The sequence below is a fragment of the Calypte anna genome, chromosome 21 (assembly GCF_003957555.1).
Source record: "Calypte anna isolate BGI_N300 chromosome 21, bCalAnn1_v1.p, whole genome shotgun sequence".
In the NCBI taxonomy this organism is placed as follows: Eukaryota; Metazoa; Chordata; class Aves; order Apodiformes; family Trochilidae; genus Calypte; species Calypte anna.
Genome location: NC_044266.1, coordinates 2,085,794 through 2,099,937, shown reverse-complemented (window position 1 = coordinate 2,099,937; position 14,144 = coordinate 2,085,794). Strand labels below are relative to the sequence as shown.

At 44.3% G+C, this 14,144-nt stretch overlaps 1 protein-coding gene across 1 annotated transcript in view; it reads right to left on the bottom strand.

Moving 5' to 3' along the window:
* The window catches only part of CAMTA1 (calmodulin binding transcription activator 1), a 249,262-nt gene that overhangs the window by 234,561 nt on the left and 557 nt on the right, over positions 1–14,144 (bottom strand). Inside the window, exon 2 of the mRNA XM_030463641.1 lies at positions 10,790–10,883. Within this exon, the coding sequence (XP_030319501.1) occupies positions 10,790–10,856 (67 nt within the window). The 5' untranslated portion in view covers positions 10,857–10,883. The remainder of the gene's footprint in view (positions 1–10,789; positions 10,884–14,144) is intronic.

The window sequence follows — 14,144 nt, the reverse complement described above, 5'->3', positions numbered from 1 at the left end:
AAACGGGAAGTGTCACAAAACAGCGACCCGGTTCTTTTGCCTGGCCCGGTTCTGTCTCTGTCAAAGGCTGAGGAGTTTGTGGCACTTGTGTCTCTCAAGCAGAGCTCCTGTCACTGGCCCACGAATAATGCCTGAAAACCGGAGATGGAGACAGAGCGGTTGTTTCCTTTGATGTGTGTGACCAAACACACAAAAAGGAGATTATTTTTTTTTCCCTTAAATCAAGGGAGCGGAACTTCTTTAAAAGGACCTGTTGGGTTTTGGGTTCTGCTAAGGACTGAAGCCATTTCCAAAGGGAGATGACAGGAGGATGGTGTGATGGGTCTTCTAAGAGAGAAGAAAGGAAAATTCCTTTTCCCTATTTTCAGTGGTTGTTAATCTCCTGGAGCGTGAAAGGCACATTGCTGGAGAGGCTTTGGGATGACAGGCTCCCTCCCCACGGTCACAAAGCTGATCTGGTATAGTCTGTCCTATAAATACATGGAAATATGGATGCAGCTCCAGGATCTGCTAAGATAACTGTTTCCTTCAGTCATTCAGGGTATGCTGGAAACTCTTCCAGTTATCATTCTAGCAAAGAGTTATCATTTAGATAGAATTTAGGTCTCTCCTTGGATATCCTGAGATGATCAGCACACTCAGCAGAGACACGAGGCAGCTGTGGAGTGGGTGCTCCTCACAGTTTGCACCAAAATGCTGGAATTAAACTCTTATCTCCCTGTGCAGAAGAGCTGGACACCCATTCCCTGCTGCAAGTACCAGAGGTTTAGGTGACATCTCACCAAGATGCAGAGGGCTAAGCTCACCTTGCCTCATCCCCAGAGCTCCACAGGGAGCAGCAGGTTCCTTCCAGTGCCTCTCCCTGCCAGGCAGCTCTGTGCTACTTCTTCTGCCAAGAAAAAGGCACCTGAGTTAGCCAAGCAGCACAACCTGCAGTGCCATCCTATCCCCTGGCTCTCCTCTGAGCCAGCCCATCTCCTGGTGTGTCTGTCTCAGCCCAAGAAATACTTCAGGATGGAGTTCAAGAGGCTTGAGCTGCCACTTGGATATTCAGGCAAGACTAAATAACAAAAAGAAGACAAATGGTGGGGCTAAAGCACCTTCTCCAACTTACAGATTCTCACTCTGCTACCAAATACAATAATTCCAGAGCTGTTTGGAGTGGGTTCTGCAGACTCCAGGGCTTGTGGCTGAAATGCAGGCAGAACTCAGGCTGCTCCCAAGGACAGGGGCACTGCTGGCACAAAAAAGCTTTCTGTTCTTTTCAGGGAGAGAGCACAAACACTGATTTCAGTCACAGCCCTGGCTGCATTACTCACTTAAGTCCCCTAGAGAACAAATAACCATAAGGTGCTCCACATGGGGTTGTGCCTGGAGATCACCCAGAAACAAAATTAAATGCAACATCAGCCACATGTATGCACAGGAGTGTCCATCTCTCCTTTTTCTCCAAAGCTCAAGTAGTTCCTTATCTGCTTCTGTGGCTCATTACAGTAATGAGTCCAAGTGGTCTGACTGACAAGGCTGCTGAGGGCAGCTGCCCAGCCCATAGAGGGAACTGCTTGGTAACAACCTCACTGCCAGAACCAGCACCACCTAACCCTGGTTCTAGAGCAGCACCCAGCCTGCTCTACCAAGTGTCCTGAGGAGCACTGTCTGGCTGGGGTTACTGTTGTCATGCATGAACCCTGCTACACGTGGCTACAAACTCATCCTCTTCCTCAATAGAAGCTTTTCCACCCAGAGAAAAAAAACCCTAATAAGCTGAATTTTATATAGGCAAAAACATATGTAATTTGAACAGCAGGACACACAGTGTCAGTCTGATCTGTGTGGATTTATGGATGTTATTTGAACATGGATTTTTCATCAAACATGCCAGCAAAGTCTCAAATATTTTCATTCAATTCCTCGTGCAATAAAATAAGAAAGAAATCATTGGAATCCAAGTGCTGCTGCTATCTTTCAAGTTTCCCAATCACTGATAAGGCACAGAGGCACTGAATGGCACCAGATTCTGTGCTGGTATGGTGCAGCACACACCAGCTCAGCCTCACCTTTCTAGGGGCATAAACACAGAGCTACCTCCAGCTGATAACTGGAAAGAAAGTAGATGTGCCAGGAGTTTTTTGCAATCTGAATAATGAATAATTTTTAACAGCACAACTGATAAAAGCTGCTGCTCTTCTGAAACTTTTTTTCTTCTTTTAAGAGGGAGGTAAATATGAAGGTTTTTTAAAAAGTCTTGTCATTCCATGGCAGATGTGGGTCTGGCATGGTTAAGTGGGTTAATGTGATGATTTGGCATCTTAGTTACAGGCAGAAGTAGAACTGTAAAGAATATGTTCAAATATCATCTTCTGGATATTCAGCAAATTCTACATCCACCGTTGCTATGGCAAGTATCAAAAAGCAAAGCAATTCAGGCAGCTTTAATAGCTACAGTGACAATGTTGGAACCCCCTTTCTTCTGAATTGTTTGCCCAAAGTTACTCCATGCTTTAGAAGCATGGAATGCCAAGTGTTTTTACAAAAATACTCTTAAAAGTGTGAACAGAGATGCTTTAAAAAACCCTCTCAGCGTTAGAAATGAAATAGTTTTGCCCTTTCCTCTCTCCACTTACAGAATCAAAAGCTGTTTCTTCTAGGAAGAAATCCAAGATTTAACTAAGTCAGTGTGTACATATAAATACACAGTTGCTTCACAACATTTCACTGCATTTGTGAAGTATCATTACCACTTCTAACTTCATCAAAACCAGGTAAAGCTCCTACAACATTCCTTCAGAAAGGTTCTCTAAAGAAATATGAGCTGTTTAGGGCTCTGTCATCCAAATACCTAAAAGGATGTGTGGAAGAGATTGAGGTCTTGGAGCAGGACCAAAGGAGGCAACTGGGCTGGTGAAGGGACTCGAGCACAGATCCTATGAGGAGAGGCTGAGGGAGCTGGGGGTGTTGAGGCTGGAGAAGAGGAGGCTCAGGGGAGACCTCATCACTCTCTCCAACTCCCTGAAAGGAGGTTGGAGCCAGGGGGGGGTTGGGCTCTTTTCCCAGGCAACTCTCAGCAAGACAAGAGGGCAGGGTCTCAAGTTGTGCCAGGGGAGGTTTAGGTTGGAGATGAGAAAGAATTTCTTTCTGGAGAGGGTGATCAGGCATTGGAATGGGCTGCCCAGGGAAGTAGTGGATTCTCCGTGTCTGGAGATCTTTCCAAAGAGCCTGGATGTGGCACTGAGTGCCATGGGCTGGGAACCACGGGGGGAGTGGAGCAAGGGTTGGACTTGATGATCTCTGAGGTCCCTTCCAACCCAGCCCATTCTATGATTCTAAGTTGGAGGAGAATGTACATCACCAGGAGCTAAAGACACTGGTTTACATTTGGAATGGATGAAACTGCCCTCCATCATCTGCCATATGCTGGGGTTTGGATACATCCTTCTCTCTGCTTCTTCTGCAATTCTCAGCCCTTTTCTTTCCCTCAGAAATGCAAACACTACATTCAAATCATCCAGGAAAACCCTGTTGGCTATAGGGAACTTACACCAGACTAAAGGGAAACCTAACTCCAGATCCTGAGCATTTTAATGGACCCTGGAGGAAAGCTGGTTTGGCTGTGCAAAACCTCAGCATGTTTTTGTAGATACTTAAACCAGGAGCCTCAGCACTAAACAGAGGATTTTACCCATTTAACCAACAACAAGGGCAAAAATGCTTTGTTCCTCTACACTGCCACCAGCTCCAGAAGACACCAACAAGTGGGGTAGCAGTGCTGGAACCCTGTTTATTCAGGTACAATGCCAAACAGCTTCAGAAGACACTTAGGTGGGTGCCAACCTCCAGCATTTTTCTGCAGGGGAGCACAGGTGCCTCAGCCCCATCCCCACTGGTCCCTCCTCTGCTGCCCTTTCCTTCCCTAGGAGATCAGGTTCTGGCTTCACTTTGGTTCAAGCAACTTAGTGGCACTAAGAAAATCACAATTATTTTGCTCTAATATATGCCCATAAGCCAGTTGGAGGAGGAAAAAAAATGAAATATGAGGTAAATTAAAGCTTCCAACTAAGGGGATTTACCAGTAAGTCACCATAAAATTCAGATAATTTATTTTTTCAATTCTCCAGCAACTTCCTCCAATCTGTTTGGATTAACTATTAGAAATTATGTCTCAAAAATTAAAGAAAATGTCTATTGACCATTATATCAAATTCTAATTTTAGCCAGAAAAAAAGCAAAAAAAAAAAAAAAAGAATAATTAGGGTGTGATTTACTCTGCTAGTCAACTTGTATTAACAGCTTTCCCCCCCCCCGTTTATGTAATTCTGGCAAAATCAAATAATATATACAATGCTCATAAATGCTGGACTAGATTTAGTAAAGACAATTTCCTACAGTATATTCAGGACATTTCTCTTTGCTTCCTGTGATAATAAGACAAGTTATTTAGTTTCAGGAGGTAATATGATTGTCACCCATGGTAGCCTCAGCTTTAATTTTAGTGCAGTCTTCAATGAGGCACACAGAAGGATTTCTTAGGTTTATTTTTAAGCTGTTCTCATCCTGTAACCAGCTGTAGAGCCTGGGAGATCTTTTTCCCCACATCCTAACCCCTCTCCCATGCTAATATGCAGAACTGCACATTACTACCCAGGAAGCAAGGGTAAATCCTACCTGCACCCACCAGCACCCAGCTGCCCCTGGGCTGGCTCCTAGAGAGGTGGCAGAGCCTGCTTGCTGAATCCCATCCCATAACCACTATTGTTTGAGGAAAAGGCTCCATTTCAGATTTATTTTCCCCCCAATGTGTACAAGGTGGTGCAATCTTCAGGTTGGTTTGGTATCAGGTCTCCAGTGACAGCTGGAGCAAACAGTAAGGGGAGAGTATGTTTAAATCCAAGGTCCCCAAAGGTATGCTCCCAAATTTCTGTTCCTACTTTTAAACAAATAACTTTTTCCAGGCCAGTTAACTCCTCTGAAATTGGACTGCTGTCTATATTAACTGAATAAATACGGATCTAGGAGCCTAACTTTAGTCACTAAGGTAGGAAAATGTCAGCCTCAGGCACTGAAAACAGAGGAACTGGTAACGGAAGAACAAAAGGAGAACTGAAGGAAGAGAAATTGATGATGCTGACAGAGGCAGGAGGTGTTCAAAGACATGTAGATTCAGTACTTGGGAGCCAGAGGCAAAATAAAATTTAATTGCACCAGTCTGCTCTTGAACCTGTGACAGCACCACCCAGGCTCTGCCCTTTGCCCAGAGATCAGCCCTGGAGTTACCAAACCAAACCTTCATTCATGCACCTGTGATTTAGTCTGTGGCTGCATCCCACAGAAGCATCATTAACAAACAAGAGAGCACTCACACTCTCAATTAAAAAGCAGTGTTGTTGCAGTCATTATCTCCAATCTTTAAGGGACTCCAACACTGCTGGGTTCTGCCATGCTAGAAATTCACAATGAGAAGGAACTTCCCTGGCCTTTTTCACAGTTATTTGTTAATAGATAAACCAAATGGAAGTATAATTTCTGTATGCCAAACTAGAACTCATCTGGGGCTACTCAAACTATCCCCAGTGCTCATCTGGTGCCTTATTGCACAAAACCTTTCTTCTCTGGCATCAAGGATATTCACTAGTTCTTAGAAACAAAAACTATTGGTTTAATATTTTCTCATTAGTTTCAGCTATAGAGCAGAGTTTTCTTTCCAGACTTGCCTGAGCATTAGAACAATTCTTTCCCACATGACCCACCAGAGTTGCATGTAATTAGTACAAGGAAATTCTGCAGAAATAGCTGGTCTTTACTTAGATGGTTTCATTTGCCAGTTCTTTCCCCTGAACTTCCTCCCCTGAAGGACTGGAACAGCAATACCTTTTTTTTTCCTGGAGTAAATCAGTTCCTACACTCTCAGTAGCAGAGTGAAGATTAAGATGTAAAAGTAAAGGATGCAGAAGAACCCCATTATTCAACAACAATACAATTTGTTGCTGATCTTCAGTTACAAAGACAGGCACATCAATTATTTATAGAACCCAGAGTGTTAAATATGAAGTATTTCAGCCTGGGACAGCATGAAGGTAAAACCAGGAACGTGATGCTGTCAGAACTGCAGAACTGTAGGCAAGAACAGAATATCTCGACACAGATTACCCTTTTTATTGAACTATAAAGTGGAAAAGGTCCTTATGAAGTGTCACTTCTGGTGCTGATATGCATTCCCTTTTTTTGACAGCATCTGTCTCTATTTAATGCTTATCTAAAGGGCCAATTCTGCCAGGGAAACAGAACACAGAAGTTAGCATAACCTCATCTGAGCCCACATCCTTCTCTTTATCCTCCTTATGTTTATGAACATTTTAAAATGTGCTCCCAATGATTGCAGCTTTGCAGCTCTCTTCATGCTGAGAAGACCTTGCTGTCCAGCATTGAGAAACACAACAGCACCTCCCAAGGACTAGATACCTACTGCCAACTCACCTATAGTAACCACAAAACGTAGCTTAAAATAACTTCCACTGACTCCTTAGAGTGGGAGACACACACAAAATTAGCAAGCACTCCTAAGGAATTATGCATAAAATTATTTCTTTTCAGCTGGTAAGAGAACTATTAATATAGGAATTCTCTTTTATGCTTGCATGATGTCTTTCAACTTCCATCTCTGATTAAGCAGTAAAACCTGTGACAGTGTTGCACAATGTCAATTTTTATAACACCTCTTCCTGCTTAAAAATATATATATATAATTTAAACAATATTAAAACTAGAAGATAATCCTCCCATAAGATTAACAAATTATCAAAATCAACTAGAAGTATAAAAAGTAAACAGATCTTAGGTGCAGAAGTTATCACAGGATCCAGGGAAGTGGGCAGTCACCTGGATGACAAACCTGAGGAACACATTTCAGAGATGGATCAGCCTGCCTGTGAATTTAAGTGCTGACCAGCAACATAAGCTATTTATTTCTTGTGTATTCAGCACTAAGCCCTTACAGCTAAGGTGAAAGTCTGGAGGATGAAATTACATCCCTACCTCGAGCACTCATCACAATCCAAACAATTTATGTTTTGCCTGAATGATACAAAAAGGTGACAGTAATGGGATCAGGTCACTCCAGTGCTCTGGGACACAATCATGCCAGCAGAGACTAAGAGTTGCACAGACTAACCCCAAAGTTTTGGGTGTAAAACCTGAGAGAAGGCTTGCTTTTAACAAGTGGCTTATCACTGCCTGTAATTCTGGAATTCCAGAAGTAAAGTATTTCCCACCTCATCTGGCTATTTGTTTGCTCAGAAAACATCTCTCTCTTGCACCATTTAAGGCCCAAAGGGCTTCTGTGAATGTCTCACAATTACTGAATGATTGATATTGAAATGCAATAATGGGTCCATGAAATACTCTTTGCTTCATCAAGTATTTCAAAGGTGGAGGAACTCTGACTGCATCTTCTCTATCTGCCTTGCCTCTGACACCGAGGGCAAGATCTTCAAACACAACAACTAGGAAATTTTGTCTGCCAATCCACTTACAGAAAAGGAAAAGTACAGAGTCTTTAAGATCAAAGTATGCAAGTGATTCACCTCCCTTTCTTGAACACTTGCAAGACACAGGCTAAACAAGAACATCATATGAGGTGCTCTGAAAAGCTCCATCTGCGTTTGAGTAGGAGAATTTGCATCAGGTGGTGAGGCAACACAACCCTGACCAACTGGATGCAACTCTCTCAGATGATCACCCCCCTTTTCCAGCTCCAGAGCTCTGTCTGTCAGATGGTGTCACCTGGGTGACTAACAGCACACCACTGCTCACAGACACCAGCAAGCTAAGCATCAACAGGACAGCAAACCAGAACATATTACCCAGTGCTCCCCTGAAGCTGAAAACCTGAATGCTGACAAGACTCAAGGGGAAAAAAAAAATAATACAGCAACCACTAGCTAGTCTAGTAGGCCACTGTCTGTCTGCAGGGTCACAGAAAATCCCACGTGCTGGATGAAACAAGAAACAGTGAGGAGCTGGCAACGTCCAAAGCACAACGCCCACAGAAGTGATTATGCTGATGCCAAATCTGGTCCTATCTGAGCTTTCCAGCCACTGCTGAGCAGAGAGCACGTGCCCAATGCTGGAGCTGGCAGAGGTGATGCTGAGCACAGCTCGTGGCCACCTTAAAGCAACAGCACCAAGCATCCTCCCTGAGCCAATGCCCGGTGGCACCAGCAATGAAATAACACACATAGAGTGCTCTTTGCCAAAACCAGCAAACACCAAACAACTGCCTGGTTGTGCTCCTGAATTCCCAGGGAGCTGAGGTCCAGCACCATGCCATGATCCAGCACCATACCATGGTCCAGCACTGTGCTGGCTGAGCTCCAGGGCCCCAAACAGCAACCGGAGGAAGAGGGAACACATCCTGGAGGAACAGGGAACACATCAGAGGAAGAGAGCCAGAAATCCTGGCTCTGGGGAACTGGCACAACCATCAGGACACAGCTCCCTGCCAATGCTGACTGCACTCCAATTTTAGCAGACTTACAGCTTTCCAAACTGACAGGGAAGAACTTTGAAACTCCAAGAGTGAAACTGATTTCCATCCACGTTTATGGAAAGAGCTGAACACACCAAGAGCCTTAAACATACACATGCAGGAAAAGAATGGAAAAACTATCACACCTCCCAAAGTATGGACTGACAACAACAAAAGTTTGCTGATTATTATTTAAAATATGCCTGAATTCTGGTGTTATTAAACCCTATATAATAATATGTTTTAACTACACAATAGCCTCTGCAAGTTAGCACCATTAAAAAAAAAACAACAATCTATTCCATGTGATATTATTATAACACTTCAAACATGGTTACACTTCCCAGACAACACAGGACAAACTACTACTTCTTCACCAAAAGAGTTGAATTTGGTTCTGTTCCTTCTCTGTGGAATCGTGGCCTGAACATAACAAGGATTTTAGGACATGCTGTAGCAGCTCCTGTATCCCAGCAACACTGGGAAAGTATTTTACTAAATAGAGACAAAACTAAACTGTCAAACTGAACCCCAAAAATATTCTCACTAACACAGAAGTCATTGACTTCTTAGAGAACTACTCTACAGGAAATAAGCTGAGGCTGCTTTTAAACAAAGAAGAGCTGATAGGGAATTGGGGTTCCCAGCTTTCAGCCGCTAATACTGCACAAAATCCAAAGGCTGTCCATGGAAAAGGGACAAATGTAAAGAATTCCTGTATGTTTCTATCTTTAAAGTGTAAAAAAAAGTTGGCTTTCTGGCAAACTCCACGTGCTCTGAGCTTCTGACAGATGAAAAAGCTCCTGTCCCCATGATAAGCTCCTCAGACACTTGGCTGACACTGAGGGCACTGGTTCAAGTGGTTCTGCTGCAGCAATCACACATTAGTGGAAGACAGAGCCAAGGGTCAGCACAAAGCCAGAGACTCCCTTCCTGGGCACCTGGTGTGCACACAGAATAACTTCAGATTTCCTAGCACTATGAATCTGCCTGAAGAAATAATTTCTGACACTGGCAAAGCTGCACTAATGGTTTCAGGAGAGGCTGTGGTGTCAGCACATTTAAAGATTTGAACCCTGCCCTGCACAATGCTCTGTCTGGCCAACCACACCTTGATGAGAAAGTTTTAAGCATGCAAAATTTACAACTGGAACCAACCCCAAAACTATAGCAAATTCCTCTCTGTTGTTTTAAAGACAACACTTCCTGCAGAGCAGAACTATTATTTACACACATCAATCATTCACACCTCATTCTGCTTCTCATACTGTCCAGATCTGCTTGCCACAGAAATGCCCTTCTGTCCCATACCCTGCTACCAGAGAGAGCTGAGAGGCAGGGGACAAACACACAGGTACCTGCTACAAACCTGGAACCTTTTCAAGGAAAACATTTGCTTTTGACTTTCAGGGGATTAAAGTTGGTCTTCCATAAACAAGCATGAAAATATCCCAAGAAGAGCTACATTACTAATGAAGATTTTCTTGCTTCTTGCCAGTTGCTTCAGCCCCTTCTGCTGCCACTGGAGGAGTGTGACAAAGGCCTTTCAACTGTAGGGCTCTCTGCAGGTGTGATTAAATCTGCCTCTCACTTCCCAAAGGCCCCAAGTGGACTATCATGCCTCAGTTACAGAGATAATTTATCAGAACGAAAGAGCCAATAAGAAGTGATTCCTCTGGGCATCTCAACAGCATTAACACAAAATGCAGTAAAAAGCATGAGAATAGCAGAAAGCAATTCAGTCCTTGCAGAGCCAACTTGGTTGCAAATGCATTCCAAACATTTTAACCACGTGGACCTGCTCAGGTTTAAGTCAGAAGCAGGCACAGGCAGTGGCTGCACAGAGCTGTCACCTGGGGAGAGTGGCAGTGGCTGCAAATTAAATGCTTGAGTTCATCTCTTATTTCTTTTTTTTGTTCTCACCAGAAAACATGGCAGCAGACAGCCTGCCATGATTGCCAGACTAATTGGGCAGTGTGAGGCAGCTGCTGGACCCCCCAAGTGTGTGCATGCATGCAAGGAGAGATGGGAAGGTGGGAGTCTCACAGGGGTTCAGCAACAGAAAGGTGAAGGTCTGGGGGAGAGGGAAGCACAGGAAGAACAGGTCAGGAGTGAGAGGTGTCACTGGGACTTCATGCAAAATGGAGGAGGAGGGAATTTAGACAACTCAGCTATGGTGTGAGGGGGCGTGCCACATGCCTTAAGAGGCAAGGTACCACTTGAAGTCCCACAGGCTCCAAAATGCACTCAATTATCTGTTCCTTTTACCTTTTTGTTCTACCCAGCATTTCTTCAAGAGCACTGTCATCTCTGGCTTTGGCATCCTACTCATCATCTATGAATTCATGTTGCCGTTTCCTCCCTGAAAGGAAAAATCCCATTGTCAGTCATTTGCCACACAGAGGAAAGGACAAATTTGACAGTATTTCTGCCACTGTTGAAGTTCAAAGACCATTGCTCCCTGAGCAGGCAGTGCTGCATGTTGTGCTCTCTGCTACAGTGTCATTCATCCAAGAAGTCAATCAGCCCGTGTTGACTCCAGAAACTTACCCTGAATTTTACTTTACTGAAAAGCTGTCATTATCTCAGACCTGCCTGGAAAGAAAGAGCAGGGCAATGACTCACCCAAGTAAAAAAAATCCCCACCAACAATACAAGAGACTTGTGCCACACAAATATCTTTATTTTATTTTAAAATACCCTGACAGTGTTAACCTAGATGAAAAAGAAGCAATACAACACTGTGACAGTGTGCTTCATGCTAGGGAAGCCTTCGTTTCATATCACATGAGCCAAATTAAAAATAAAGCTAAACACAAGTGTACAAAGTGGAGACAAACAAAAAAAAAAAAAATCAATTTTCTCAAAGAGATAACATGAGGGACTCCCAGAGGGGCTGGCAAATTCTGGAAGAGAGAAAGAGATTATATTTTATGGGAAGAGATTCAATAACCATTCTTTTCCCATAAAGCTAGTGATGGAGGATTGTCACTGCTCCATAGACACACTGTGCACATTTCAGGACAACAGTAACAGAAAATCAATAACATCTTTTATACGTGAAAAGACATTATCTCTATGGACTCCTACTACTAACAAATGGGACCAAAGAAGACCTTTGCTAAAATTCAGTAGTCAGCATTAATCTGGCTGATAAGAGAGGGGCAAGTATGCTACTCTAGATCCTTGGATTTCTTTTTTTCTTTTTTCTATTTTTTTTTTTCTTTTTTTTTTTTTTTTCAGAAATAACTCTGCTCAGATCTTCACCCTCCACTGAAGCCAAAGAGCCCCCAGATGACAGTACATTAAAAATCTAACAATGCTGAAGCCCCACCAGCACACATTTCCTCTCTGGCTGCTGGCTGTAATCATTAGGAGGTAGGAGCTTTATCAGGTCGTAATTTGACAGCTTTGACAAGCTTGGCTGAATTTATGGCACTTTCTAGTTTTTCCCTCCGTTGAGCTGAGATGGAACTAAAGTTAATATTAGCAAAAACACTTTGTGTGTGTGTGTGGGACGACACACAATTTTCCAGTGATGACTCCGTGATTCCAGTCACTAGGAAAACCTCCTCGTGGCCCCCCTGCCACTCCCTGCAGGGTGGGGGAGATGGTTCCCCACCCAGCACACCAACTTTGATGGAAGATTTAGGAACTGGAAGGTATCTCTGACTCCAGAGCAGCAGAAATGTTCTGGAACACCTCTGCACCTTGTGGAGGAGTCACTAGAACCCCAGAGAAGCACAAGCGCAGATGTTTACCCTGGCTTAAAAAAAAAACCCAACCTTTGAGCTCCAAACACAGCTTTAAACTCCCTTCTTGGGTGTGACCTCTTTTAAACAGGGCACATTGTCTCTTTCCTGTCCAAAAAACCAAGTAGAGATGAGAGATTCTTTATTTATGGTTCATATGGTCCACTCTAAGAAGGAACCCAACCAATTACACCTGAGATGAAGAGGTACCAGTACATCATGACCTCTGGAAAACACCAGAGCTGTACCAGGACACCAGTAAGGACACCCAGTTCACAAGAGGAGCAGACTCCACACACTGGAGAAGCCCTAGTGCCAGCTAAACCCAGGATATGATTCCTGGGATGTGTTCTCCCCATCATACAGATCATGTCCCACACAGCCACAATGCTTCCCAGTGTGAGGAAAGAGCAGCTCTGCACCCTGAACCAATATTTGGCCAGCCAATAATTTTTCAGCCCATTTTTCTGCCCAAATTGCTTTTTTTTTGCCACAGATGTAGCATTTCCTCTGTTATTTTAGGGTTTTAAAAAGCCATCTCTGCACACTTAGAAAGCACGGTTCATATTTAGCTCCCTGAAGTAGTATTTCTCTCTTCCTATATTTCCCTGCCAAGATGTGACATCTGTGGACATTTCCCCCCCAAAAAAATCCCCCTGAATCATCTGTGATGCATGAGAAACAGCAGCCAGGGCTGGCAGGGAGCAGCTGTGTGTGGCTTTTAGGAAAGTGTTAAATCAATCTGGTGAGGGGAAGGATTCCCAGGAACTGCCACTGACATCCCCAAGGATCACACAACCCCCAAATCACGTTAGAAAAAGAGCACAACTACGACAGGACCAAAATCCATGGGAAATCACGTTGCCATGGCAACTGACATGCCCAGAACTCCGAGTCTTCTTTGCATTTTTTTGCACAGAGCCAATGACTCTGAAAACGTGTGGGAAAAACGAGTCTGGCAGGTGGGTTAATTCAGGGACAGCACATGCCAGGTGATTCCCTATAAAACAGACCCCTTTCTACATGGTTTCTCAGAACATGAGCCTCTGTGGACCTCTTGTTCCAAGCACTGACTGCGAGCAGAGGGGAACTTCTAGAACACATCAATACTTAATTGTTAACTACCCGTGGAACTGGGGGGAAAAAATAATCATTAAACACTAAAACATCACTGGTTTTGGCATGATAAAATCCCAAACATGTTAGCTGAGCTCTGGACTGGGAAAACACAGTTTCAGCTTCACACTAGACCTTACTGCTGTTCACAAGCTGTCTCTGAGGTCAGCAGCACTCTGCCATCATCCCTGCATCCCCTCCACAAACATCAGACCCTCTCACTGGCAGCATCCAACCACGCACAGGACAGGTCCCATTTGCCTTATCACAGCAATAATCCCTACAACTACCCAGCCTGGCTGCCAGCTTTCTAAGGAGACACAGGTTTTAAGCACAAACCAAGAAGCTTCTCTGCTAAATCCTGTCTGCTTCCCACAGTTTTGGGGCATTTCCTTCCCTGGAGCTATTTCCAAAGAGCCTGGATGTGGCACTGAGTGCCATGGGCTGGGAACCACGGGGGGAGTGGATCAAGGGTTGGATTTGATGATCTCTGAGGTCCCTTCCAACCCAGCCAGTTCTATGATTCTGATTCCTCTACCGGGGAAGCCTTGGCGAGTGCCCTCTCCTGGCTCACCCACCGCACGCAGCCCGCATCCCGGGCCGGTTCCCCGCTCCGCAGTGAGATGCCGAGGCCGTGCTACCGACCCAGGGAAACTGCTTCAGGTTCTGGTGACAAAAGAGAACCGGGTCTGGGCAGGGTTTTGCTCCCTGTGCTGTGCCAGCGGGTTCAGCACTTCCCTCGCTGCTGTGCCAGC